General features: G+C 38.1%; 1 protein-coding gene across 4 annotated transcripts in view; it reads left to right on the forward strand.

Moving 5' to 3' along the window:
- The window catches only part of CTNNA1 (catenin alpha 1), a 313,848-nt gene that overhangs the window by 177,741 nt on the left and 111,597 nt on the right, over positions 1–24,510 (forward strand). For all 4 annotated transcript variants that reach the window (XM_043589023.1, XM_043589042.1, XM_043589033.1 and 1 more), the window contains 3 exons: positions 14,512–14,678; positions 15,432–15,551; positions 23,905–24,174. In XM_043589023.1, coding sequence (XP_043444958.1) covers positions 14,512–14,678; positions 15,432–15,551; positions 23,905–24,174 — 557 coding nt within the window. The remainder of the gene's footprint in view (positions 1–14,511; positions 14,679–15,431; positions 15,552–23,904; positions 24,175–24,510) is intronic.

Raw genomic sequence — 24,510 nt, forward strand, 5'->3', positions numbered from 1 at the left:
TATTTTATTCTTTTTATTTTTTTTATTTTTATTTATTTTTATTTTTATTTTTATTTTATTTTTATTTTTATTTTTATTTTTATTTTTATTTTTATTTTCATTTTCATGTTTATTTTTATTTTTATTTTTTTTATTTTCTTAAGAGATACTCTTCGGGGCGCCTGGGTGGCGCAGTCGGTTAAGCGTCCGACTTCAGCCAGGTCACGATCTCGCGGTCCGGGAGTTCGAGCCCCGCGTCGGGCTCTGGGCTGATGGCTCAGAGCCTGGAGCCTGTTTCCGATTCTGTGTCTCCCTCTCTCTCTGCCCCTCCCCCGTTCATGCTCTGTCTCTCTCTGTCCCAAAAATAAATAAACGTTGAAAAAAAAAAAAAAAGAGATACTCTTCTGTTTACCTCAGTAATTGTGTAGTAAAATTGAGGATATAGATGCCATTTTCCTTGGTGCAGCTTGAATGATTTGTATATAGGGAGAAAAATAAATATACACACATGGAGAGTATTTATGTACATATATATGTGTATGTGTGTATATATATATGTATGCATGTGCATACACATTTATCATATATATATATATATTTAACATTGTGAATCTCAGCAAGGCAGTTTTAAGGAAAATAATGATTTATTTTGTTCTTGACAAAAGGATATTGAGCACAAGCTGTCAGGCTCTTGAGGCACAATTTTCTCCCTGGCAATGCCTAGAGTCAGATTGAAGGAGGTGAAAATTGGTCTCCTGTCCAGTGCAGATGTTGACAGCCTCAGACTGATACACCCACATTTGATATAGGCAGCCTGGAAGATAGATGTTAAAAGGCGGATATGATCAAGACAAAGCAACTGTCAGTGACTTTTTTGAGTAGGGTTTGAGAGGTAGACGGGAGACAGTGGAATCTGGGTTTGCAAAGTTCATGATGTGAAGACTTGAAACATAGCTTTGTGTGGGTATGTGAGAGATTGCATTTTGATTTGGTCTTGTTAGTGTGGTTTTAATCAGGTTGGGATCATGAGCTTGATCTTCTAAATGGGCTCTTTGATTTTTCACAGGAGAAAATTGACAAGTATTCCTACCCTGCAATGTTGAGTGGGTTTCAAAAAGTGTTAATAATGATACTGTGGAAGAGCAATAGCAGAGAAACATTTAACATTTTGAAAAAGATAAAAGTTAAGTTAATTAGGTTTTCAGATTAGTGTAATGACTTTCTTCATCAAAGCTGCTAAAAAATCAGCTGATTTTTCTCATACTCTTCTTTGAGTTCTGGCTTCCTATTGTTACCTTGACTTTTGCCTTTGTCACCTTCGTATATTTTTCATCCTGTTTTCTCCTCTTATTGTGGATGTCTCTTTTCATATGATCCCCTGATGGCTGGGTCTGTTGTTGGAAGTGCTCTCACTCCAGTTCCTACCCTTCCTATGTTCCTGAAGACTGTGATTAATTTAAAACTTGTTCATTATTGACCTCCATTCCTCCACTCCCACCATTTAATTCATTTTCTCTTGCTATGCATTTAACTTGAGCAGGAAAAGCAAAATGTAAAGTCCAAAAGAAATCATTAACTAGTTGTCATCTGGGTGTTTTATGTCTTAAAGTTGTCTTTCTGACTTTAAGTCTCTAGGGTGGAGGCTATATTTTCTTTACTTGGGATGTGTCAAGCATGCTGTCTGCTTCTGGATCATTACCCTTATGTGAGCATATGCTGCTTTGCAGAGACTTGGTTTCTGGCTGGCTATGGAAGTGAGGAAAGGAGAAAGAAGTTATTAAATTCTAATGTTTCCTTTCATTTTGAAATTGCTCCTCTTTTTTTTTTTAAAGCCTGTTTCATTAAACGTTTAATAAATAACACTAACAGCACAATAATACTTTTAAGTTACAGTGGGTAATAGTATTGCCTGAATATATTTGTACAGTGTAGCTGAGGAAGTTATCTTAGGTATTAAAATTTTGACTTTGGCATGACTTCAACCATGATGTTGCAATAACGTGGTTTCTACTAGTTAATTTCTTAAGAAAGTGATTCCAAGTTGAAATGCATGTTATGCATTTATTTGAATGTGTAATCAGGAAGTAAGTGCCTCTCTTTGAAGTGTTTCTGAATAGCAGCAGGGCACACTTGAATTAGTAAGGAAAATGAGAACATGAATATGTGTGGTACTCTATTTTAACTTTTTTTAAAAATCCATTTTGTCAACTGGAAAAAGAAATTTCAAAGCTTCCTTTACTTACATCCCCAGGGGATGAGAAAGGGCGTAGGTTGGAAGTTTTTCTGGGCACTCTCTGAGCTGATTCAGATGGCTTATAGTAGTTAAATAACATATTAAATGTTTATTTCCTGGGTTGATTTTCAAAAGATGAACAGTTTTGTGGATTAAAAATGGCACCCCAGGAAAGTTCTCTTAAAGCCTCTGTTAGGAATTGAGTCATTGTCTGCTTACCTCTAATTATGGAGGTACTATCTGGAGATCTGTGGTTGTTGCCAGATATCCCCACAGATGAATGGAAAGGTGAAAGTAGGGAGGATTAATTGTTCATCTCCATGTCACAGGGCATGAACGTTATGTCCGATATATACCATCATTTGGTTCATTCCTGCAAGGACTATGTAATGGAATCTATTACTCTTTGCCAATAGTGTTGCATTTATCTTCATTTACAAGTGAGGAAAAGGTCTTATTTTATTACCAGATCATGGAAAATGAATTTAAAAATTTGGGGGTGAGGAGTGGGGCAGATTGAGAAATGGGTGTTAATTCTTGATTACCTTGAATCTAGCAAATAATTTTATGAAGACTTGGTCCTGTCTATTATTTTGTAAAAATGAAGTTGATAGAATAACAAAGAAGTAAGAAAAGTTATATCCGTTTTTGGTGAGATCTATTAATCAGATGTATTTAAGAGAATTTGGTATGAAGTAGGCTTATCACTGAACCTAAAGTATTAAAATGTAACTTTAGGGGCGCCTGGGTGGCGCAGTTGGTTAAGCGTCCGACTTCAGCCAGGTCACGATCTCGCGGTCCGTGAGTTCGAGCCCTGCGTCGGGCTCTGGGCTGATGGCTCAGAGCCTGGAGCCTGTTTCTGATTCTGTGTCTCCCTCTCTCTCTGCCCCTCCCCCGTTCATGCTCTGTCTCTCTCTGTCCCCAAAATAAATAAACGTTGAAAAAAAAAATTAAAAAAAAAAATGTTAACTTTGAAGAATTAGGAATCCCATGGTAGGGAAGTTTTAAGTGTTCAAATTCAGGGTTGGATTTTTTTTTTTTTTTACTTTTCTGTGTAAAAAGATGCCATTGTTAAGTACAGGGTGATTTATAACAGATTGACTTGTGATATTGGTTGCTTGCTGTTTTGTTGTTGTTGTTGGTTTGTTGTTTTCTTTTCTCCTCCTCTGGCTATTCCTTGGGTAGAATTAACTTTTTAAAAATAAAAGCTAATTTTCTGCAGTGAGTGTTTTTGATAGTAAGAACAAAAAAAAAAAAAAAAAAAAAGAAAGAAAATAAAAATCAGCTCTAATTTTGTTACCCAGAGATAAAACCAATGGTTAACATTTTGTTTCTAGATCCTTAAAGTTTGTTTTCTATGAATATACTCACATGTGTAGAAACAGGTTTTGCTTGATGTGTCATTTACTTTTTTTATTTAATGGATCTTGAACATTGTTCAGTATCACTAAGTACTTTCCTATAACATAATATTTAGTGACAGTATTATTCTCTCTATATAAAGTAATAGGATTTAAGGGGGTCATTTTGAGTCAGAGATCTAAATACTTGTCTTTAATATTTTTATGGCCAGTGTTTTATTTTCTTTTCACAAGTTTAAATAGGACAGTTTTTTATTTTGAAGACTGAAGTCTACCATTATTGACTAATATGAGATAGTTGACTGAAAAGAAAACAAATTGAGGTATTTAAAATCATTTTTAAGATAAAGAGATCAAAATGAATTGAGCAAGACCATTTGGGAAATCACTGTGAGAGGAGGGATCAGAATTTGACATATGGCCCTGAAATTGATCCTGAAATGAATAAGGAATTTGAACATGTTTAAGATGGTAAATGATTTTTAGCTATTCTCCTGAAAGCTTCTGTCATTTTGACACAGGGATGTGTTTGCAGTCGTCAAAAGCATATTCAGGTGGATGTCTTTAAAATCTTTCTCTTTAAGATTTGGCAGTTGCTAACAGTGTGCTCTCATAAAAAGTTGTCTATAAGAAATACCTACTTAAGGTCTGTATAATAATTGAACTTTTCCTGCAGCAACTAAACAAAAAATGATGATAATGAGATTGGGGCTGCAGATGGCTCCTTATTTTACCACTTCGTTTACCCATATTTGGATAAGCTTCTTGAGACAGCTGATTTCACAAAGCTTTTATATTTCCTACTGTATGCTAATTTTATTTTTTCCTTATGTAGCAACACTAGTAGTCACGGGGTTTTTTATACCTTAGGAAAAGAAATTTTGTATATAGACTTTTTTGAGTGCTTTAGGTTATTCCTTTCTTAGAAACCCTGAGTTTTATGTATCACAGACATGAATTAAAGATAGTTTCAATTTTTTTTTTTTTTTTATCATTTAAAACCTTTTTTTCTTTAAAAGTATGTATGTTCAGGGTGCCTGGCTGCCTTAGTCAGAAGAGCATGAGACTCTTGATCTTGGGGTCATGGGTTTAAGACCCACACTGGGTGTAGAGATTACTTAAAAAACAAAAACAAAAACAAACAAAAACCTTAAAAAATAAAAGTACATACGTTCATTATAGAAAGTTTAAAAAAAAACCACAAATCAAAAATAATCTACCATCATGCTGTACCATCTTGTGATATGCCATCTCTGTTAATATTTTCATATATGTTGATGTACTCTGTCCTATCCTGTCTCTCTGATGTAAGCACATTGTGATTTCCATTTTCATTAAAAAATTTTTTTCCATTAGTAAAGGAACCTGAAGCCAGTGGTTTATGTAATTGTTTATTTTTTAAAACGTTTATATATTTGAAATAGAAAGAGTGGAGGAGGGGCAGAGAGGGAGAGAGAGAATCCCAGGCAGGCTTCATGCTGGCAGAGTCCGATGTGGCACAGAGTCCGATGAGCTCCATCCCACGAACTGGGAGATCACCACCTGAGTCGAAATCAAGACACTTAACTGACTGAGACACCCAGGCGCCCCTAGTGGTTTATGTAATTTATAGGAGGTAAGCTTTACTAGTCCAGTGGGCTGGCAGAGTTCTTATCTTTTTCTGGATTTAAAGGTAGAAAAGGTTCTGGCTGAGGAGCATATTAGAATTATCTCCAGTGCTATTTTAGAGAAGGTACAACTTGGCTCCTGATCTGTTAGGTGTCTTGTAGGACTATTAAAGGCTGTTGACATGTTTATATACCTGTATTTTTGAGGACCTGAGACCTTCTGCTATGGCATTGTGGTTGGGAGTCGTTCTTGTAGTATGGCGTGGGCTTTGTGGGATGTGAAGTCATAAATGGGATAGGTAAGGGAGATTACCAGTTCCTAAAAACTGGAAGAAACCTCATATTGGCTTAATTCCTTTTTTTTTTTTTTTTTTTTTAACAGATGGAAAAACTCCCAATAAGGGGAGCAGAGGCAAACTTCATAGCTGTTACCACAAAAGGACAGTTTATTTTTTAATTTTTATTTGAACAAATTTTACTTTATTTATTTTGAGAGAGACAGAGACAGTGCAAGTGGTGGAGGGGCAGAGAGCGAGAGAGAGAGAGACAGAGACAGAGAGGCAAGCAGACTCCATGCTGCCAGTGCAGAGCCTTATGCAGGGCTCAAACCCATGAAACCATGAGATCACGACCCAAGCCAAAACCAAGAGTCAGACGCTTAACCGACTGAGCTGCCCAGATGCTTTGATGTGTTTTTTTTTGAAGTTTACTTATTTATTTTGAGAGAGAGAGAGGGTGCATGCAGGGGAGGGGCAGAGAGAGAGAATTTCAAGCAGACTCTGTGCTATCAGCACAGAGCCTGATGCAGCATAGAACCTGATGTGGGGCTTGAACTCAGGAACCATGAGGTCATGACCCGAGCCACAGTTGGATGCTTAACTGACTGAGCCAACCAGGTACCCCCACATTCTTAGTTTTAAAGAAGAGCAGCATAACAGAATGTCTCATTTCCTAGGCTCCAGAGAAGAAAAACCAATCCTTTTTTCTATTTTTTATCTTTCTCATATATCCCTGACCCCATACTCTTTTCAAGCCTTTTCTTTTCCTGTAGTTTTATTTAAAAATTGAATTGCATTGAAGGGGGTTTACTTAAGATATTTGATGCTTCAGAACAGCTTTGATCTTGTCCTGTTCTAACGTAGAACTGGGGTTTTTGGTTTATATCTTTTACAGTTGCCCTTTGTCCTTGTTTTGAACTCCATAGTAACTTAATTTTTATCCTCAGCTTAGTTGGGGGAAAAACATCAGGGGATGGGCATGTTGACAGTTCTGATTTCATGGCAGATAGAACAGTAATAGGGGTTCTCTTAAATTTCGTCTCCTTTGTATCATAGTGAAAAGCAGATGCAGTTTGTAGTTAACTGGAGACAACTTGAACAAGGCCAGCAGACCCAGTTATATTTTCAGCCTTTACTGCTGACCGTGTGACTTTGGACAGATTGCCTTTCTGCTGCAGTTTTCCCAGTTTGCCTTTTTGTGTGTGGGAAGAGTGCTTTTGATAACTTTTCAAAGTAAACTAATTGACAGTTCTATTTTTTTTTTTTTAATGTTTTTTAAAATGTTTTTGAGAGAGAGCAGGGTCACAGGGAGGGGCAGAGAGTGAAGCAGATAGAATCCCAAGCAGACTCCATGCTGTTACCACAGAGGCTGGCTTGGGGCTCAAACCCACAAACCACTAGATCATGACCTGAGCCAAAGTCAGCTGCTTAACTGACTGAGCCACCCAGGCACCCCTACCCTACTCAGTTTTTAGGTTAGCCTCACTTACTGCTTCTGAGAAAATGAGATTCTCTAACAACGCTGAGCTTCATACTGCCTGGAAGCCAGCCTCTTGCTATCTCTGCTTTCTATTCTCATCTGAGGGTCCAAGAACCTCCTTTTCTCACTCTCATGGCTCTCTCTTCCTCCTGTGGTCCTGATTATATGTGTTCCTGTCTGTGATCTAGAGTCTTGATTCCTCACTTAGGTGTCATTAGTGTCTTTTTGCCTTCCTGTCCCCCTCCATCTATCTATAACTAAATTCCAGTAGTGATAATAGATAGTATGGGAGTGCAGGCACCGTTCTAAGCACTTTACTGAACGTTTGGTTTCATCTCTGCGTCAGCCGTAGGAGGTAGATACAGGCAATCCTCACTTTGCATGGGTCCAGTATACACAAATTTCATGAACCAGAGTTTAGTGAAATAAAACTTGTCCCTAACCAACATGGTTCAAGTTTCAGTTAACGTGATATATTAACTGTGAGTGAATTCATGAAGTACAGACTTCATTGCTAGCTCTTACATGTACAAATCACTACATGAATAACAGATGTGCATTAGGATTATTGACCTATCATGTTCCTTCTCTCTGGGTGACTGGTCACTGTGCAACTGTTCAGTTCATTTTGTGTGTGGTTGTGTTGCCTCCTTGTCTCCTGGTGATAAACTCAATATGAACCCTTTTACAAAATGGGGTCATTGTGGGGTTCCTAGGTGGCTTAGTTTGGTTGAGTATCCGACTTTGGCTCAGGTCATGATTTCCTGTTTTGTGGGTTCATGTCACATGTCAGGCTTTGTGCTGGCAGTGTGGAGCCTGCTTTGGATTCTCTGTCCCCCCCTCTCTCTGCCCCTTTGCTGTTTGCTTGCTCTCTCTCTCAAAAATAAACTTTAAAAGAATTTTAAAAAAGTGATTGTTGAAAGAATGAATTTGCTAACAAAGATGGAAGTGCAGCAAAGAAACAAAAAGTGATAAACCTGGAATTTAAATTTGAATGGAATATAAATTAAGTTATAGGATAAATAGCTGCCCGGGAATGTTGACACTGCTGCTGTTAAAGAGACTCTAGGTAAGCAGTCAGAAGAACTTAGTGAAGGCAAAGTTATTGACATAAATGAGGAAAATGATTGTGCAGAAAAGGATGATGATGTCCCAGAGGAAGTGATGTCATCAAAACCTTTACACTAAAAGAACTTTTGGAGATATTTCATGACATTGAAAGTGCAAAGGATAAAATATTGGAAGCTGATCCAAATTTAGAAGGAAATAGGACAGTTTGCCAAGGGATAGAAGAGATGCATTGTCTGTATCCTAAGTTAAATGTTGAAGAAGGCAAGTGTTGTTCAAAAACTACTTTTGAGTATTCTCTTACAAAGAAAACACTAATTTTCACTGTACATAATGTTTTAAGTTACAGTGTAATAAATAAATAGTACAATTTTTTTCATTTCCCTGTACATTTGTAATTAGTAGTAAAGGAGCTTTTAATCTTTTGTCAAAAAATGTTAAAGGTCACAGGATAATCATAATTTTTTGCATTGATTAAAGATTACTTTGCACTGTTACAACTTGCATGGTTATTTTCATGGACCTGGACTACTGTGCAAAGTGAGGATTATCTATATTATTATCTCTGTTGTACATTTGTGGAAACAGATACCTGTTTAGTGGTGACGCTGCAGTTTCTATGTGACTTCCAATTTTATCCTTTTCTCTCCCATAATACTGCTACCTATCTACACACACACACAGCCACACACACGTGCGCGCACACACGTGGAAAAAAATTTCTTTAATAGCCCTTGACTTTTCCTCTTGGTAGCAGCTCAGATTCTTGAAAGAGCAGTCTTGTTCTGTTACCCTTGAATTGAAATCTGCCTTTTGCACCTCCCACAAAGCTGCTCCTCCTCATTGCCTCCTTACCAGCTGCACTGGCTTCCTTTGGTTTTCCAGGATCATTTTAGTGTGCATCTGCCCTAGGTCCTTTGAGTTGGTGTTCCCTCTGCTTGAAATGTTTTCTCAAGATAGCCACATTGCTCCTGTGCTTCCTTTTTTAAGGCTCTCCTCAAGTGGTGCCTTTTCACTGAGGCCTGCCTTGATCTCTCTGTGTTAAACTTTTTTTTTTTTAACGTTTATTTATTTTTGAGACAGAGAGAGATAGAGCATGAATGGGGGAGGGTCAGAGAGAGGGAGACACAGAATCGGAAACAGACTCCAGGCTCTGAGCTGTCAGCACAGAGCCTGACGTGGGGCTCGAACTCCCGAATCGCGAGATCATGACCTGAGCTGAAGTCGGCTACTCAACCGACTGAGCCACCCAGGCGCCCCTTGATCTCTCTTTTTTTTTTTTTTTTTCAACGTTTATTTATTTTGGGGACAGAGAGAGACAGAGCATGAACGTGGGAGGGGCAGAGAGAGAGGGAGACACAGAATTGGAAACAGGCTCCAGGCTCTGAGCCGTCAGCCCAGAGCCCGATGCGGGGCTCGAACTCACGGACCGTGAAATCGTGACCTGGCTGAAGTCGATCGCTTAACCGACTGCGCCACCCAGGCGCCCCTGATCTCTCTTTTAAATTGTATCTTTTATCCCCTCTTTGTCATTTCTGCCACTGCCCCTCCCTCTCATAAGTACTTTTGTTTAACAACTATATAATTGACTTTATTACGTTTATCATCTTCCCCTCACGTTAGAATATAAACTCTCAGGAGCCAGGGATTTTTGTCCGCTTTGTTAATTTTTATTTGAGTGTTAGATTGCTGCCTGGCTCATAGAAGGTGTTTGGTAAACATTTGTTGAAAGAAGGCATGTATTAATGCTCTTAAAGATGGTTGTTGAATAGATGAATGCTCATGAAACACCATACAGACCCTTTCTGCTGTCTTCTCATTTTGTTTTACTTAATTTCTGCCAATCCTGTATTGTCTCCAAGTGCAAGGCAATGAACTAGACATACATATGTTATCTTAGTTGTTCCGCCCAGCGAAGTATTCTCTGTATTTTACAGAAGAGGAAACAGGCGGTGGAGTCCAGTCACATAGCTGGTAAGAGAGAAAGCTAAAACTCAGGCTTATCTGTAACTCCAAGGCCTGTGCTCTTTCAGGTCACTGCCTTTGATATTCTTTGTCTCTTTATTGAGCCATAATTCACATACCATAATATTCACTCTTTTAAAGTGTACAGTTCAGTGGTTTTCAGTATATTTACAAGGTTGTACAGCCATCACTACTTTGTAATTCTAGAACACTTTGATTACTCCAGAAGGAAACCCCATACCTATTAGCAGTTAGTCCTCCCTCTTTCTGCGCCAGCTGCTGGCAGCCACTAATCTGGCTTCTGTGTCTGGATTTACCTGTTGTGGACATTTCACCTAAATGGAACAATACAATATATGGCCTTTTATGACTGGCTTCTTTCACATAGCATATGCTTAGATGATTCATTCATATTGCAGCATGTATCCATTCATTGTAGCATGTATGAGGGTTCCAGTTTCTCCACATTCCTCACCAACATTTATTATTTTCTGTCTTTTTGATTATAGCCATCCTAGTAGATACGAAGTGGTATCTCATGATTTTGTTATGCATTGCCTTTATAGCTAATGAGGCTGAATGTCTTTTCCTGTGCTTATTAGCTGTTTATTTTGTTTTAATTGGAGACATGTACATGTAATTTCATTGCCTATTTTAAATTTGTTGTCTTTTTATTAAGTCATAAGAGTTCTTTTTATATTGTGTTTACTAGATCCTTCTTACATATATGGTTTTCAGAAATTTTCTCCTGTTCTGTGGATCTTTTCACTTTCTTGATAGTATCCTTTGACCAAAGCACTAAAATTTCAAATTTGATGATGCCATTTAATCTATGTTTTCTTCTTATTTGTTCTTTTGGTGTCATAGCTAAGAAACCATTGGCTGATCAGAGGCCATGAAGACTTATGGTAGTGTTTTCTTCTAAGTTCTGTTTTGAAAGTATATGCTAAGAGGTAGAGGTTCATGTTCCTTCTTTCTGCATGTGGATATCCTGTCCCAGTACTGTTTGTTGAAAACATTGAATGATCTTGGCAGCCTTGTAGAAAATTAATTGACTCTATTTCTGGATTCTTAATTCATTTCCATTGATCCTGTATGTATGCATGCATTTGAGTTTTCGTCACTACTCCTAAAAACACAGTCTCAGGTGCCACCTTTTTTTTTTTTTAAATCATCATACAGTGCTGTGGCCCCAGCTTGAAACATTTAAGTCAGAGTGAGGAAATTTCTTTTTCCTCACTGTTTATAATCAAAGGTTATTATATCATTTAACCCTTGCCTTTATCATTTATTAAGATTCTTTTCTTGGGCTCTCACTGTGCCTTTCTGACCCATCTCTGGGGTCAGGTTTATTTTACATACTTTTGTTAGGTTAATTCTGTGTATCTATGACTTTGACTTCCTGCTTTGGCTCAGGAATTCTTTGTACTATGTCTGTGGACTTTCCATCCCTATCTTCTGCTTCTTCTGTACACATCCTTCAATTCCCAGTTAAACTGGAGGACTCAGCCTCTAAATACACCTTCTTACTGTGTGTCTCAACTTAAAAAAAATTTTTTTTCACGTTTATTTATTTTTACAAGAGAGAAGAGAGGGAGACAGAGCACGAGCTGGGGAGGGGCAGAGAGAGAGAGGGAGAGAGAGAGAGAGGATCCCATGCAGGCATTGCACTGTCAGCATGGGGCCTGACGTGGGGCTCCAACTGAAGAACTGCAATATCATGACCTGAGCCAAAATCAAGTGTCAGGCGCTTAACTGACTGAGCCACCCAGGCACCACAAATGTTGCTGTTCCTTTTGCTTGAGATGCTGACTCCCTCAATTTTAACACCAAAAATCCTTCCAGTCCTTTGAGAGAAGAGTCCATTTCACAGTACCATGTTTCCCATAAAACTGTTGCTGGCATTTCACTTCTTCCTCAACACTGGTTGTTAGTGCTTTTTCCTTTGAAACTGTGTGTACTTTTATGTTTTTCTTAAAGCTTGTATGTTAAAATGCCACATAATTTATGTCCATGGCCATGATCACTTTTTTTTTCTGGATTGTAAACCACTTGAAAGCAGAGATAGTCTTGTTCAGCTTTGTATCCCTAGTGGTTGATTTGTTTTAGTGTTAGCAAGTTCTCAATAAATAAGTGAAATTCTACTTATTGTATAAGCCAGTATCTCTTATTTAATATTAATATTGTTTAAGGTAAATACCTTTTTCTGCAAGGCTTTTGAGATAGCTTCTTCATGAATAAATAGCTTTTCCTACAATCTCCCCGTAGCACCTTGTCCACGGGGCTTTTGTAATTCTGATTGTATTGTATTACTCCCTGATTTGTGAGCCCGTTGCATCTAGGTATATTGTCTTAATCTACCTTTAATTGTTTGCTTGTCTGTCTTCCTCCCTCTTTAGAGTTCCATGAGGACATGGGCTGTTTCTTGGGTGCTGTATCACTGGCACTTAAGTCAGACTTTGATGTATAGTGGGTGCTCATATTTGTTGAATAAATGAATGAATGAATGAGTGAGCTCAGTATTTTTAGTTATCATAAGATAACAGTTTTAATGTTACGTATCCACATCATTGCCATATGTCATTATCTTTCTGTGTCTGTGTCTTAGGTTCAGGATAGTTTTTTTACTATGAAATTCTTCATTGTGATTATTTCTTACCTGACATATTTGCAGAGCTTGTCTTTACTCTTAATACTATACTGTGCTCTAAGCCCAATTACTATATGAATCTGAGGGTGAATTTAACTTTTTCCCCTCTAAGGTACTATTCTACAGCTAAATTTGATAGGAGAAATTTGGTAAGACTCTTTAGATAGAACTAGGCTTCTTGAGAATGCACTTTTTTATATTACTGGAAGAGATGTGAGAATGTATGGCCTTTAGGCTTTAATCTGGAGTGGACACATTCAGCCAAGGGAGGAAGTAATTGCTTTCCTAGGAATCCAAAGATAGTCCCTATACAGGCACTGTCCGAATAACTGATGAACAGGCACTGTCCGAATAACTGATGGAACAGACACAGTCCTGGCCCTCCATTTGCTTAGAGCTGTAAGAAAAGAGGGACAATATACACTTTAAATGATTATTAATAGAAACGTGATGAAAATGTAAGTTATTTTACAAGTTTCTAGGAAACATTATAAATAAATTATTAATATTGTTGAATTTAGGATTGGATACTATAACCAACCATGGGTAGTCCTAGAAACTTTGGTAAAATATATTGCATATATTTTTAGCTTAATTTTTTAATTATGGATATTAATACCTGTTCGTTATAGAAAATGTTTTTATAAGTACAGCATAATGTAAAGAGCAAGCTTGTAACCTAGTATAACTATTATTTGCCTTTTGATTCCTGTCTTTTCTCTCTCATTTTTTTTAAACAGGCTACATATATCTATCATTTTCTTTTCTTTATGCTTATGGTTTCATTATATACATTAACATTTTTTTTTAAATTTTTTTAAATTTTTTTTTCAACGTTTTTATTTATTTTTGGGACAGAGAGAGACAGAGCATGAACGGGGGAGGGGCAGAGAGAGAGGGAGACACAGAATCGGAAACAGGCTCCAGGCTCTGAGTCATCAGCCCAGAGCCTGACGCGGGGCTCGAACTCACGGACCGTGAGATCATGACCTGGCTGAAGTCGGACGCTCAACCGACTGCGCCACCCAGGCGCCCCTACATTAACATTTTTTTATATATATGTTAATATTTGCATAATAGTCAATTGTAGAATGTACCATAATTGACTTAACTAGATGCTTATTGTTGAGTATTTGAGTTGTTGTCAGGGTTTTAGTATGAGGAAAATGAATAAGTCATTGACTCCGGTCTGACTTTTCATATACTGGTGAGATGGTTAATGAAGTGTGGTGGTCATACATAATAGTTGCTGTATTTCTGTACCATTCTGTAGATGTGAGGGTGGATCACATTAGATCCTTTTTTTTTTTTCTCACATCTTTTTTATTTTTTCTCCTTAGGATACTTATAATGCTCCTTTCTGAAAAGGAGCTGTTTTGTTTTTTAAAGATCCCTCCCCCTTTTAATGTTTATTCATTTTGAGAGGGAGAGAGAGAGAGAGAGAGTGAGCGCACGTGCAAGAGCCCATGTGCATGTAGGGGAGGGACAGAGATAGGAGACTGAGAATCCCAAGCAGACTGTGCTGTCAGCGTAGAGCCTAATGTGGGGCTCTATCTCACAAACTGTGAGATCATGACCTGAGCTGAAATCTATAGTTGGATGCTTAACTGAGTCACCCAGATGCCCTGGAAAGGAGTGTTTTTAAGGCTTTTTATCTATAGCACCAAATCACTTTCCAGAGAGTGTGTTTTTACCAACAGTATGCAAGGGTGCTTTTCTTAGTGACTGCTGTAAAACAAACAAAAGAAAACAAAACAATAAAAACGGGAGCCCTTAAATTCTGTGCATGGACTGTGTAAGGTTTGAACTATTTTTATTGTAATTTTTTTAAATATAGACCAGTTATTTGGTTCATTTCTGATGAGTTTGTTTTTTCATGATGTAAAACAGGTGATTTGATGAAGACTGCTGCGGGAGAGTTTGCAGATGATCCCTGCTCTTCTGTGAAGCGTGGCAACATGGTTCGGGCAGCTCGAGCTTTGCTCTCTGCTGTTACCCGGCTGCTTATTTTGGCTGACATGGCAGATGTCTACAAATTACTTGTTCAGCTGAAAGTTGTAAGTACAGGCCTGTGTCTGTAATTTGTTCTCTCCATCACAGTGAGGCTGCTGCTGGCCATGCTTAATTCAGCATTCCTTAGAATTTGGTTTGGTTTTGACCTTCGTTTACCCAAGTGCACCAGGCATGTTTTCCTTTCGTTTCCATTTCCTTCTCTACTCTAGGTGTATCTCATACGGATAGCGCTATGATTCTCTTTAGTCTTCATTCTGATGCAGAACATGTAGCAAAGATAATGTTTTGACTCCTTCTCTCTGCAGTAGTGATTAAGCATTTTCTTGTACCAGTAGAGTTCCAGAGTTGAGAAACCAAGATAGTTTAAATTGTATTGTTTTATTTTTATTTATTTATTTGTTTGTTTGTTTATTTATTTATATTTATTTTTGAGAGAGAGAGAGTGCAGACAGACAGAATCCAAAGCAGTCTCCAGGTTCTGAGCTGTCAGCACAGAGCCTGATGTGGGGCTCGAACTCACAAACCATGAGATCATGACTTGAGCTGAAGTGAGATGCCTTGAGCGCCACCCACATGCCCCTAAATTGTATTGTTTTAGATAGCACGGTATATTGCTCTTCTTCCCACTTCCCATAAAGTTCCCATGTAGTAACTGCTCAAATGTTTGAGGGTCATGTAAACTGAAGAGGGAGTTTGGATTGCTGAGGAACTGTTAAAAGGAATAAAATGTTATAGATCTTTTTTATATACATATTTGTATTGTTTAGAATTTTTTTATTTAGGAGTGTGTTTTATAGGTGGAAGATGGTATCTTGAAACTGAGGAATGCTGGCACTGAACAAGACCTAGGAATACAGTATAAAGCCCTGAAACCTGAAGTGGATAAGCTGAACATTATGGCAGCCAAAAGGCAACAGGTATTGTCATGATTTGGGGACATATTAAAATTGTTTATATTATTATCTTGTGGGAAAAAGTGATTTTAACCTGAGTTTTCTGAAGGTACAATTACCACCCTCTGACAGTATAGTTCCATTAAAACATTTAATTTGTGAAGTATCCTGTCACTATTGTGTTAAGTTGCATTTATGTTATGCTTCTATTTTAATTCTTGTGAAGATTGTGCTTTAAACTTTTTTAAAGTTTATTTGAGAGATAGAGAGTGGGGGAGAAGGGGGAGAGAGAGAGAGAGAGAGAAAGAGAAAGAGAAAGAGAAAGAGAAAGAGAAAGAGAAAGAGAAACCCATTGCAGGGCTTGAACCCACAAACTGTGAGATCATGAGTTGAGCTGAAACCAAGAATTGGATGCTTAACTGACTGAGCCACCCAAGGGCCCCTTAAAATTGTGCTTTAAATAACTTGGTGTCTGGACAGATGATAAGGACTTTGTTACGTGCCTTCAAGGATTAACTTCAGTTGGCATTGGAGTGTAATTCAGATTTTTAAAAACCATAAGCCAGTTGAAACGTATTGGAATTACTGGCATATCAGAAACTATCAGTGCTCTCCCCCCATGTTTGGTCACTTTTCAAGTTATTTCTTATAAATCGTTCTTAATAGTTTCCTTAGTGTTATGAATTTGTGTTGTGTGGCATGTGGATCAGTCGTCTTCTTCTTCTTCTTCTTCTTCTTCTTCTTTTTTTTTAAGTTTTTTTCTTTTTGAGGTGCAGAAGAGGGAAGTTCAGAGAGAGAGAGGGAGAGAGAGAATCCCATGCAGTCTATGCTCTCAGTTCAGAGCCCATCATGATCTCACCAACTGTGAGATCATATCCTGAGCCGAAATCACGAGTCGGACGCTTAACTGACTGAGCGACCTGTGTGCTCCTGGATCATTGTTCTTATTTTTCCAAGCTTTGCTATCCTTTTGGTGTTTTGGCTTTTAAGGTGCTTTAAGTCTTCTCTATGGTCTTCCTGTTGAATGCAGTATGTGCTCTAGGGCAGATGCACATGTCACCATTCAGTTTCTTAAAATTTCCATAGTTCTGATCAGGCTTGTGCTTTTTCATAAAGCCCTGAAAAGATAAATTCTTGTTATCATTTGCTAATACTTGCATCAGTTAGGATATTTCATGCTGCAGTTCAGAAAACACAGCTCCAAAACTGCTTGAACAATGGGGGATTTATTTTCTTACTAATCAGAAGTCCCAAATTAGGTGTGATTTTGAGGTAGCTAAGATAAAAGGTTTTGCAGGTATCATCATGGATCCAGGTTCTTGACCTTTTCCAGCACTGCAGTGTTCACTGTCCCTGGTACTGGATGGCTGTAGAAGCTCTGGGCATGGTATTTGTACAGATCACTATGTCCAGCAAGCAAAAAAAAAAACAAACACCAAAAAACCACCACCAACGAAAAACAAAAAACTGTTTCTTCCATAGGTCTTTTTTAGAAGCAAATGATCTAGAAGCCCTTAACAGATTTGCCCTAAATCTGAATTTTGTAACATACCCATTCTTCACTGATTATGAGTGAGAAGAAATCAGTTGTTATGTCTGACTCTGTGACAAAGATCTCCCCTCTGGTCTGGGATGAGAGTATCTTTCTTCAGGACAGGGACACCCAAAAAGGGCTCTGACACGTGTGAGGAAAATGGAGTCAGTACTGTAAATGTCCAATATATGCCATTCTCAGCTTTGCATACTTCTTAGTAACTTTCAGTAGTATAATAGTATAAAATCTTTACCCCATAGGATTGAAAAGATTAAATTAAGTAATGTATGTAAAGTATTTAATATGATTATGGACCATATTTCAAGCTTAGGTTATGATCAGACTGAATTTGCACATATGAGATCCTGGTTTTACATTTCCATTACTTAATATTAGACATTATAATATACCTAGATTTGGTATATTGCCTAAGTAATTTAGTTCATGTAGACATAGTTTGTTTTTATCATTTATTCCTGTGTTGGCTTATGTCTCCATCAAATAAATCACAAATAAGTTTTTTTGTTTTTGTTGGGCCTCATTGATTTTAAAAACTTGTTTTGTGGTATGGTAATTCCATAAATATCCATGCTGGACCAATTATGTTTACAGTTTATTTAATGTTTTTGATGTAAATTCTCATTTGTTTTTTTGTTTTTGTTTCATTTTATTTAAAAAAATGTATGAATATTTTTAATTTATTATGTATTTTGAGAGAGAGAAAGAGAAAGAGAAGGAAGTGGGGAGGGGATTAAGGAGAGAGAGAATCCTAAGCAGGCTCTGCACTGTCAGCACAGAGCCTGACTTGGGGCTCGATCTCATGAACCATGAAATCATGACTTGGGCTGAAATGAAAAGTTGGATGCTCAACTGACTGAGCCACCCAGGTGCCCCTAAATTCTCATTTAAATACATGAAATAAATGTTAGTTATACTTAAAAAATAAAGTTTGGTGAATAGTCCCACAGTCATAATGCCTAGTCTGATTTTGGTTTATGAAGGCTTATTATTTGAGGAAAGTGAGAAAATTTAGACTGACACTATATTGCCTATCTTTGCAAAATGGTAGAATAGGTAAATTGATGTTGTTCTTGAGATAGAACACAATGATAGTCCAGACCTTTGTATGCTATTGGAAAAACTTACTGAAGAGTAATGCTGCCTGTCTTTTTTTCTTTTTAATGGTTATTTATTTTGAGAGAGAGAGAATACATGCTCATGAGCAGGGGAGGGGCAGAGAGAGAGAGAATCCCAAGCAGGCTATGCGCTGCCAACACAGAGCCCAACACAGGGCTTGATCCCACAACCACGGGATCATGACCTGACCTGAAATCCAGAGTCGGATGCTCAACCTACCCAGCCATCCAGGTGTCCCAATGCTGCTTGACTTTTTAATTCTGTGTGCCATGAATACATGAAGAGTTCCTTAAACATAATCCCTGATGTATTAAAAAAAAAAAAAAGTAGTAAATTTCAAATACTTCTGAAATAAGATGTAATTAAAATCTTGAAGTTATTATTTAACATGCTGAATAGTTTTCTGTTTGCCTCTCCATATCTGTTTTCTACCCTTGTTCATCCTGTTCTTTGCCCCAGGGATCTGACCTGTCAGGACAGCCTCCAGGGCTTCTTTGCCCTCTAGTCCTGGTTGGGTTTGGCCAGTGGTAGCATCAGTAGGAGATCAGAGGAGATAGGAGATAGAGGCTGGGGTATTCCCCTGGCTCCCACCCTGCTTGTTGCTCTGGGTGGCTAAAGTCATAGCCCCTGTTGGGTGGTATTCTCCACACACCTTGCTCCCTGGATTCTGGTAACTGTTGCCTCCTTGTTTCTTCAGGCCTAAGTGACCTAACAGCCTTGTGGTTTCCCTGTACTTTCCTTATACCTTTGTAGCAGAGTCCCTAAAACGTCTTTGAATTAGTTTGATTGTACCAGCTGTTTTCTGTTGTACCTTGATTGATACGTGTTTCCATTTTAAAGTTTGTCTTGGGTTTTGTAGTATGTCCTGGTCATTTGTAGTTTTAATTGGGCCTAATTCTTTAACCTTCCAACTGTGGCTTTCTGCAGTAGAATCCATTGAGTAAGTTGGCCATGGGCTTCTTTGTGCCTCCTGTTGATAAAATAGTCTTTTGTAGGACCTGGGTCTTGGTGGTGTATATTCCTATAAACTAGTGCTTTTCTTGGGAATTAAATTGCTACTCATTTTATCCTAAGGTCCCAGCCTGGTAGAAACTTCATTATTCCTTTTGGATGTTGCCCAGTGTTCTCCTTCAGTAACTGGTAACAGTTTTTCACACTGTGTGTTTTCTGGCAGAATTCCTCTCCTGCTATATGCGTAGCCCCTAGACTGTTTTCACCTTTAACGTCTTCTCTGCTCAGGCATGATATGTAATAATTAAGCTTCTCATTGAACCTCTTATCTTTGCAGACAGCCCGAGTCCAGAAAAGGGGTATTTCCTCAAGAGCAGTATTTGGGTGTGATGTATATACTAGCTCCTTTAGCGTCCCTTATATCATTTAAGCAGCAACCCCCCACCAAGGAAATGCTAAACCTCCTAAGGTCTGGAGGCTCTTTGGAGTTTACCTTTTTCTCCTTAATGTTTTTCTGGAGCATGGTGTGGTGGTGGTAAGGATGTTGCTGAAAATAATAGTGAGTAACTCTAAAAAGGTGTTTACTCTGTGCTACACACTGTTATAAACCCTTTATTTTTTTTTTTTTTTTTATTTTTGGGACAGAGAGAGACAGAGCATGAACGGGGGAGGGGCAGAGAGAGAGGGAGACACAGAATCAGAAACAGGCTCCAGGCTCTGAGCCATCAGCCCAGAGCCCGACGCGGGGCTCGAACTCACAGACCACGAGATTGTGACCTGGCTGAAGTCGGACGCTTAACCGACTGCGCCACCCAGGCGCCCCTGTTATAAACCCTTTATAAACACACATTCATTTAATCTTCACAGAATAGTATAAGGTAGATGCTGTAATTGATAGATACTCATTTAAAAAGATGTTCATTCACTTATTTTTGAGAGAAAGTACACAAGCACGAGTGTGTGGGAGGCAGTGAGAGAGGTAGAGAATCCAAAGCAGTTTCCGCTATCACTCAGAGCCGGATGAGTGGCTTGATCTCTTGACATGAGATCGTAACCTGAGCCAAAATCAAGAGTTGAACACTTAACCAACTATACTCATCTTTATAGATCAAAGAACTGGAGTACAGGGAGGTTAAATAACGTGGCAAGGTCATTCATCTAGTCAGAATTGGAGCCAGGTTTTTAATCCAGGCTGTCTGCCTCCAGGGGCAGAGATTTTGTCTGTTCAAATGGCTTTTACAATCCCTGGTGCTTAGAATATTGCTTGGATATGGTAGTGTTTACTAAATATTTAATGAACAAGTGAATAAGCCACTTTGCTGTACTGCACATCCATCCTGGAATGGGATTCTAAATGTGGTTCTAATCTGTTATTTTCTTGGGCTGGAATATAATTTGCTCACTATAAGTGTTGAATTTCCTTTAGACTGCAGGCTCTTCTTTTACTGTAAAATAGATGGCAGAGGTGGGGATGGGCCAGCACTGACCTTAGTCCCTGTGAGGAGAACTGCATGTGCCTCCTGTGGTCAGTTCTGTCTCTTAGTCTGATAGAGAAGGAGTACCTGCATGTTTACCAAGTACTGGGTGGTGGATGTTCCACCCACCCAGGTACTAGAACTTGTTGAGGCATTTGGTAAAAACGTAATGCTTCTTACCTAGTCTCTGAACTCTGACTTTAATGATTTTTTTTCCTGAAAACTTGAACAGACACAGTGGTAATGGATAGTAATGAATTTTTTGTGTAAATGAATATGGACTAGCTGGGTTTGCCTATGGACCTTTTCTTTAAGTGTAGTTGTTTGAATTCAAGAGAAGACATCTGATCACATGTGTCTATGGGTACAATTTTATATTAACAATATAAAGAGGGAAATGAGAGGAAACTTGTACTTGAATTTCCAGCTCTTGGGTAGAAGGAGTGCTATAGATTACTTAGAAGTAAGCTTTTATTTTTTGGTCACTGCATGTGATGCATGTGATGGTTAGTTGAAATCACATTGAAAGCAGTCATTTCTTCTTCATGTTTTCTGTTTGCTCCTGAGTGTGCTTGAAACACAATTGGATTGATAAAGTTTGGGAAAAATTGGCTAAAGTAGACCAAGGGACTCTGATTTCATAGGTAATCTATTATATTCCTTAATAGCTCATTTTTTTTCACCAATCCAGATTACTTATCACTGTTACATATTTTGAAAATAATACTTAAGATTGATTATTATTCTTATAATAGTAAATAGTGCTGCCTTATGATAGTGCCCATTTTCCTATGTTTACTTAACAAAATCTAGTTTCTTTGTACTAAGACAAAAGTAGTTCTTGAGAGAAAGCTGAACACTTTAGCAGTTAGGACAAATGATGATATATAGTTGTCATTTTCATCATAGGTTAAAATATATCCCCCTTACTTGGTAAATAGAAATCTCTCAGGCATAAACTGTGATGAGGACAAGACGTGTAGAAAATGCCACACACAACATGTGCATCAGCTGCTTAAGCATAATGGTTAGCCCTTGCCCCTTGTCATAGCTTGAATCTTGAGGTGATCATCAGTTCTCTAAATCCATGGGGTCCTGTTTCTGAATACTGTACCTACTCTAGTCTTTAGAAAGGTAGAAGTTCTCATACCAGGCCAGGCAGGGGCTTTAGGAAAGTCAAGTGTTGAATAGTAATTCTGGCATCTATTAACTTTAGGTCACCACAAGTGTCTTTGGTAACCTTTGTAAGAGACTGTACTGATCTAGGTTATAGATACTTAGGGAAGAATTCCAAAGCTAATTGCAAAGCATTTTATAAAACAGAGCACGATATAAGTACTTAGATGCAAATGCCTCCCTAGAAGACTTCAGAGTCTCTGAGGTTGTGGTGATGGCCAGGCATTTAGAAAGTGCCACATAGAATGTACCCACCATCTGTTTTAACTTAATGGTTAGCCTTAGCCCCCTGTCATTGCTTGAATCTTGAAATGATCACTGATTCTCTAATAAATCCATAGGGTCCTGTTTCTGAGTATGTTGCCATTTGGAGTGCTGTGAGCTATTACTTGCAATTCAGATTCCAAATGAGAAAAGAACTCTAGGAAGAAAAGTAAGCTGTCATATTATACAAGGTTTGAGTAAAGATGCAAACCTAAAATATATAGTGAAATGAAGTATCAGAAAAAAGAAACCACTTAGATGTCTCTAATGCTTAATTAGGAACTCATCTAAAAAGATGAGCCATTAAATGGCTAAGTCAGACTTCAAATTGAGTTATTGACTTTGGCCTTTCTTAGTTAATTTTCTCTTACTGTTTACACATGTAATACTCTTTTAAAACATTTAAATTTGTACTGTAGGGTTTAGTTGGTGTAATTAACATTAGAATTCTATTCACAGGTAAAATAGAACAGATCAGGTGGTCAGTTAGTGTTATCACTTCTAATTCTCTTTTGTGGTGGTAATAAATACTTACTAAAGACTTAAGTCTCTCCCTCTCCTCCTGAGCACTTTGAGTAATAATGGGATACCAGAAATATCCTCTTCCTATCTTGCTTATTTGTCACTTATTTGGTATCACTTATTTGTCACTTAGTATATCCACTCAGCTTAATAGGTGCCAGTAGTAAGAACCATGCTAGGAATCTCAAATTTTTTTAAACTGTGGATTATAATTATGGTGTAGAGGAAATTGAAAAGGACAGTTTCACTTAAGACTGCATGTGTATAAAGTATTACAATAAAATGGAAACCTTTTGAGAAAAAGAATGTGTGAGTAGAGGAGAGGGGCAGAGTGAGAAAGAGAATCTCAAGCAAGTTGCACACTCAGTACAGAATCTGATGCGGGTCTGAATCCCAGGACTCTGGGATCATGACCTGAGCTGAAATCAAGAGTAGAATGTTCTCAAATGACTGAGCCACCCAGATGCCCCAGACAATCAAATAAAAACCTTTCGGATTAAAGTCATGGAGCACTTGAGTCTCAACTTTATGCCTAAGGCCATCTCTGGGATGGGGAGTGGGGCGGGGGAGTTGTGTACTTAAGAGAACAGCTTGGCGCATCCTCACCTAGTTGGTTTGCATAGTTCATGTACATCTGTGGTGTCCCAGCCCAAATTAACAAAACTCTTATAATGAACTTTTGTGACTTAATGACAAGTATTCAAACTAAATCTTACCCTATTTAAATGTGTATTTGAATGATTTTTCTAATTTGGTTGGAATAGGTACACACAACTTTATGTAGTTGTGATGAAGGTGCCTAGTCAATTTTGTGCTTTGATTTTTAGTTAGTGCTATGCTAGGTGGCTTACATGCATTATCCCATTTGATCCTCAGGACAGTTAGAAGACAAATATATTATGTTCCTGTTTTACAGAAGGTGAAACTGAGTATGGGGATTTTATTTTATTCTATTTTTAAAGATTTTTATTTTTAAGTAATCTCTACACCCACCATGGGGCTTGAACTTAGTACCTAGAGATAAAGAGAGTCTCATGTTCTAATGACAGAGCCAGGCAGGTGCCCTGAGGATAGGAATTTTAAATAAGATCACAATAGCCAGGTAAAAGTAGAGCTGGAGATTCAAATTCAGAAGTGTCTGGTTTGGAAAAGTTTGAACTCTATGTACTGACCCAGGCTGCCTCCTTTGTTATGAAGCTAAGCTGTTAATGAAAGTATTGTGTCTAATTAGTAGAAATTCTTTTCAGCATTTACTGACAAGTTTTTTTATGATTACAACCCATATAAAGACTGCTCCAATTTCTTGTTTTCCTCATAGGAACTGAAAGATGTGGGCCATCGTGATCAGATGGCTGCAGCCAGAGGAATCCTGCAGAAAAATGTTCCGATCCTCTATACTGCGTCCCAGGCATGCCTCCAGCACCCTGATGTTGCAGCCTATAAGGCTAACAGAGACCTGATATATAAGCAGCTGCAGCAGGCGGTCACAGGCATTTCCAATGCAGCCCAGGCCACTGCATCAGACGATGCTTCCCAGCACCAGGGTGGAGGAGGAGGAGAACTGGCTTATGCGCTCAATAACTTTGATGTAAGTTACACTTGGGAAGAAACATCAGGTTCTCGACCATCTACCCAAAGTTAAGAGACTTCTAGGGAAATGTGATCAAGGTTTCTGATGAAAGTTCAATTTCTACTTAGATTTGTAATCTGTGTCAAAAGAAATTTTAGAAATCTTCAGTCAGTTTGATCTGACTTGGCCTGCAACGTTTTTCTTGTTCTTTTTCTTTTGTGTTAAAGTTATGAATTCTTTTATGTAACTTACATGTCCTATCCGATCATTCTCTGTTGAAGATAGGAGTTTGGTTGATTTCACCCAAGATTTTAACCTTTTGGTAGATGAAAGCTCTCTGAGATACAGAGGCAA

This window comes from Prionailurus bengalensis, chromosome A1 (assembly GCF_016509475.1).
Source record: "Prionailurus bengalensis isolate Pbe53 chromosome A1, Fcat_Pben_1.1_paternal_pri, whole genome shotgun sequence".
In the NCBI taxonomy this organism is placed as follows: domain Eukaryota; kingdom Metazoa; phylum Chordata; class Mammalia; order Carnivora; family Felidae; genus Prionailurus; species Prionailurus bengalensis.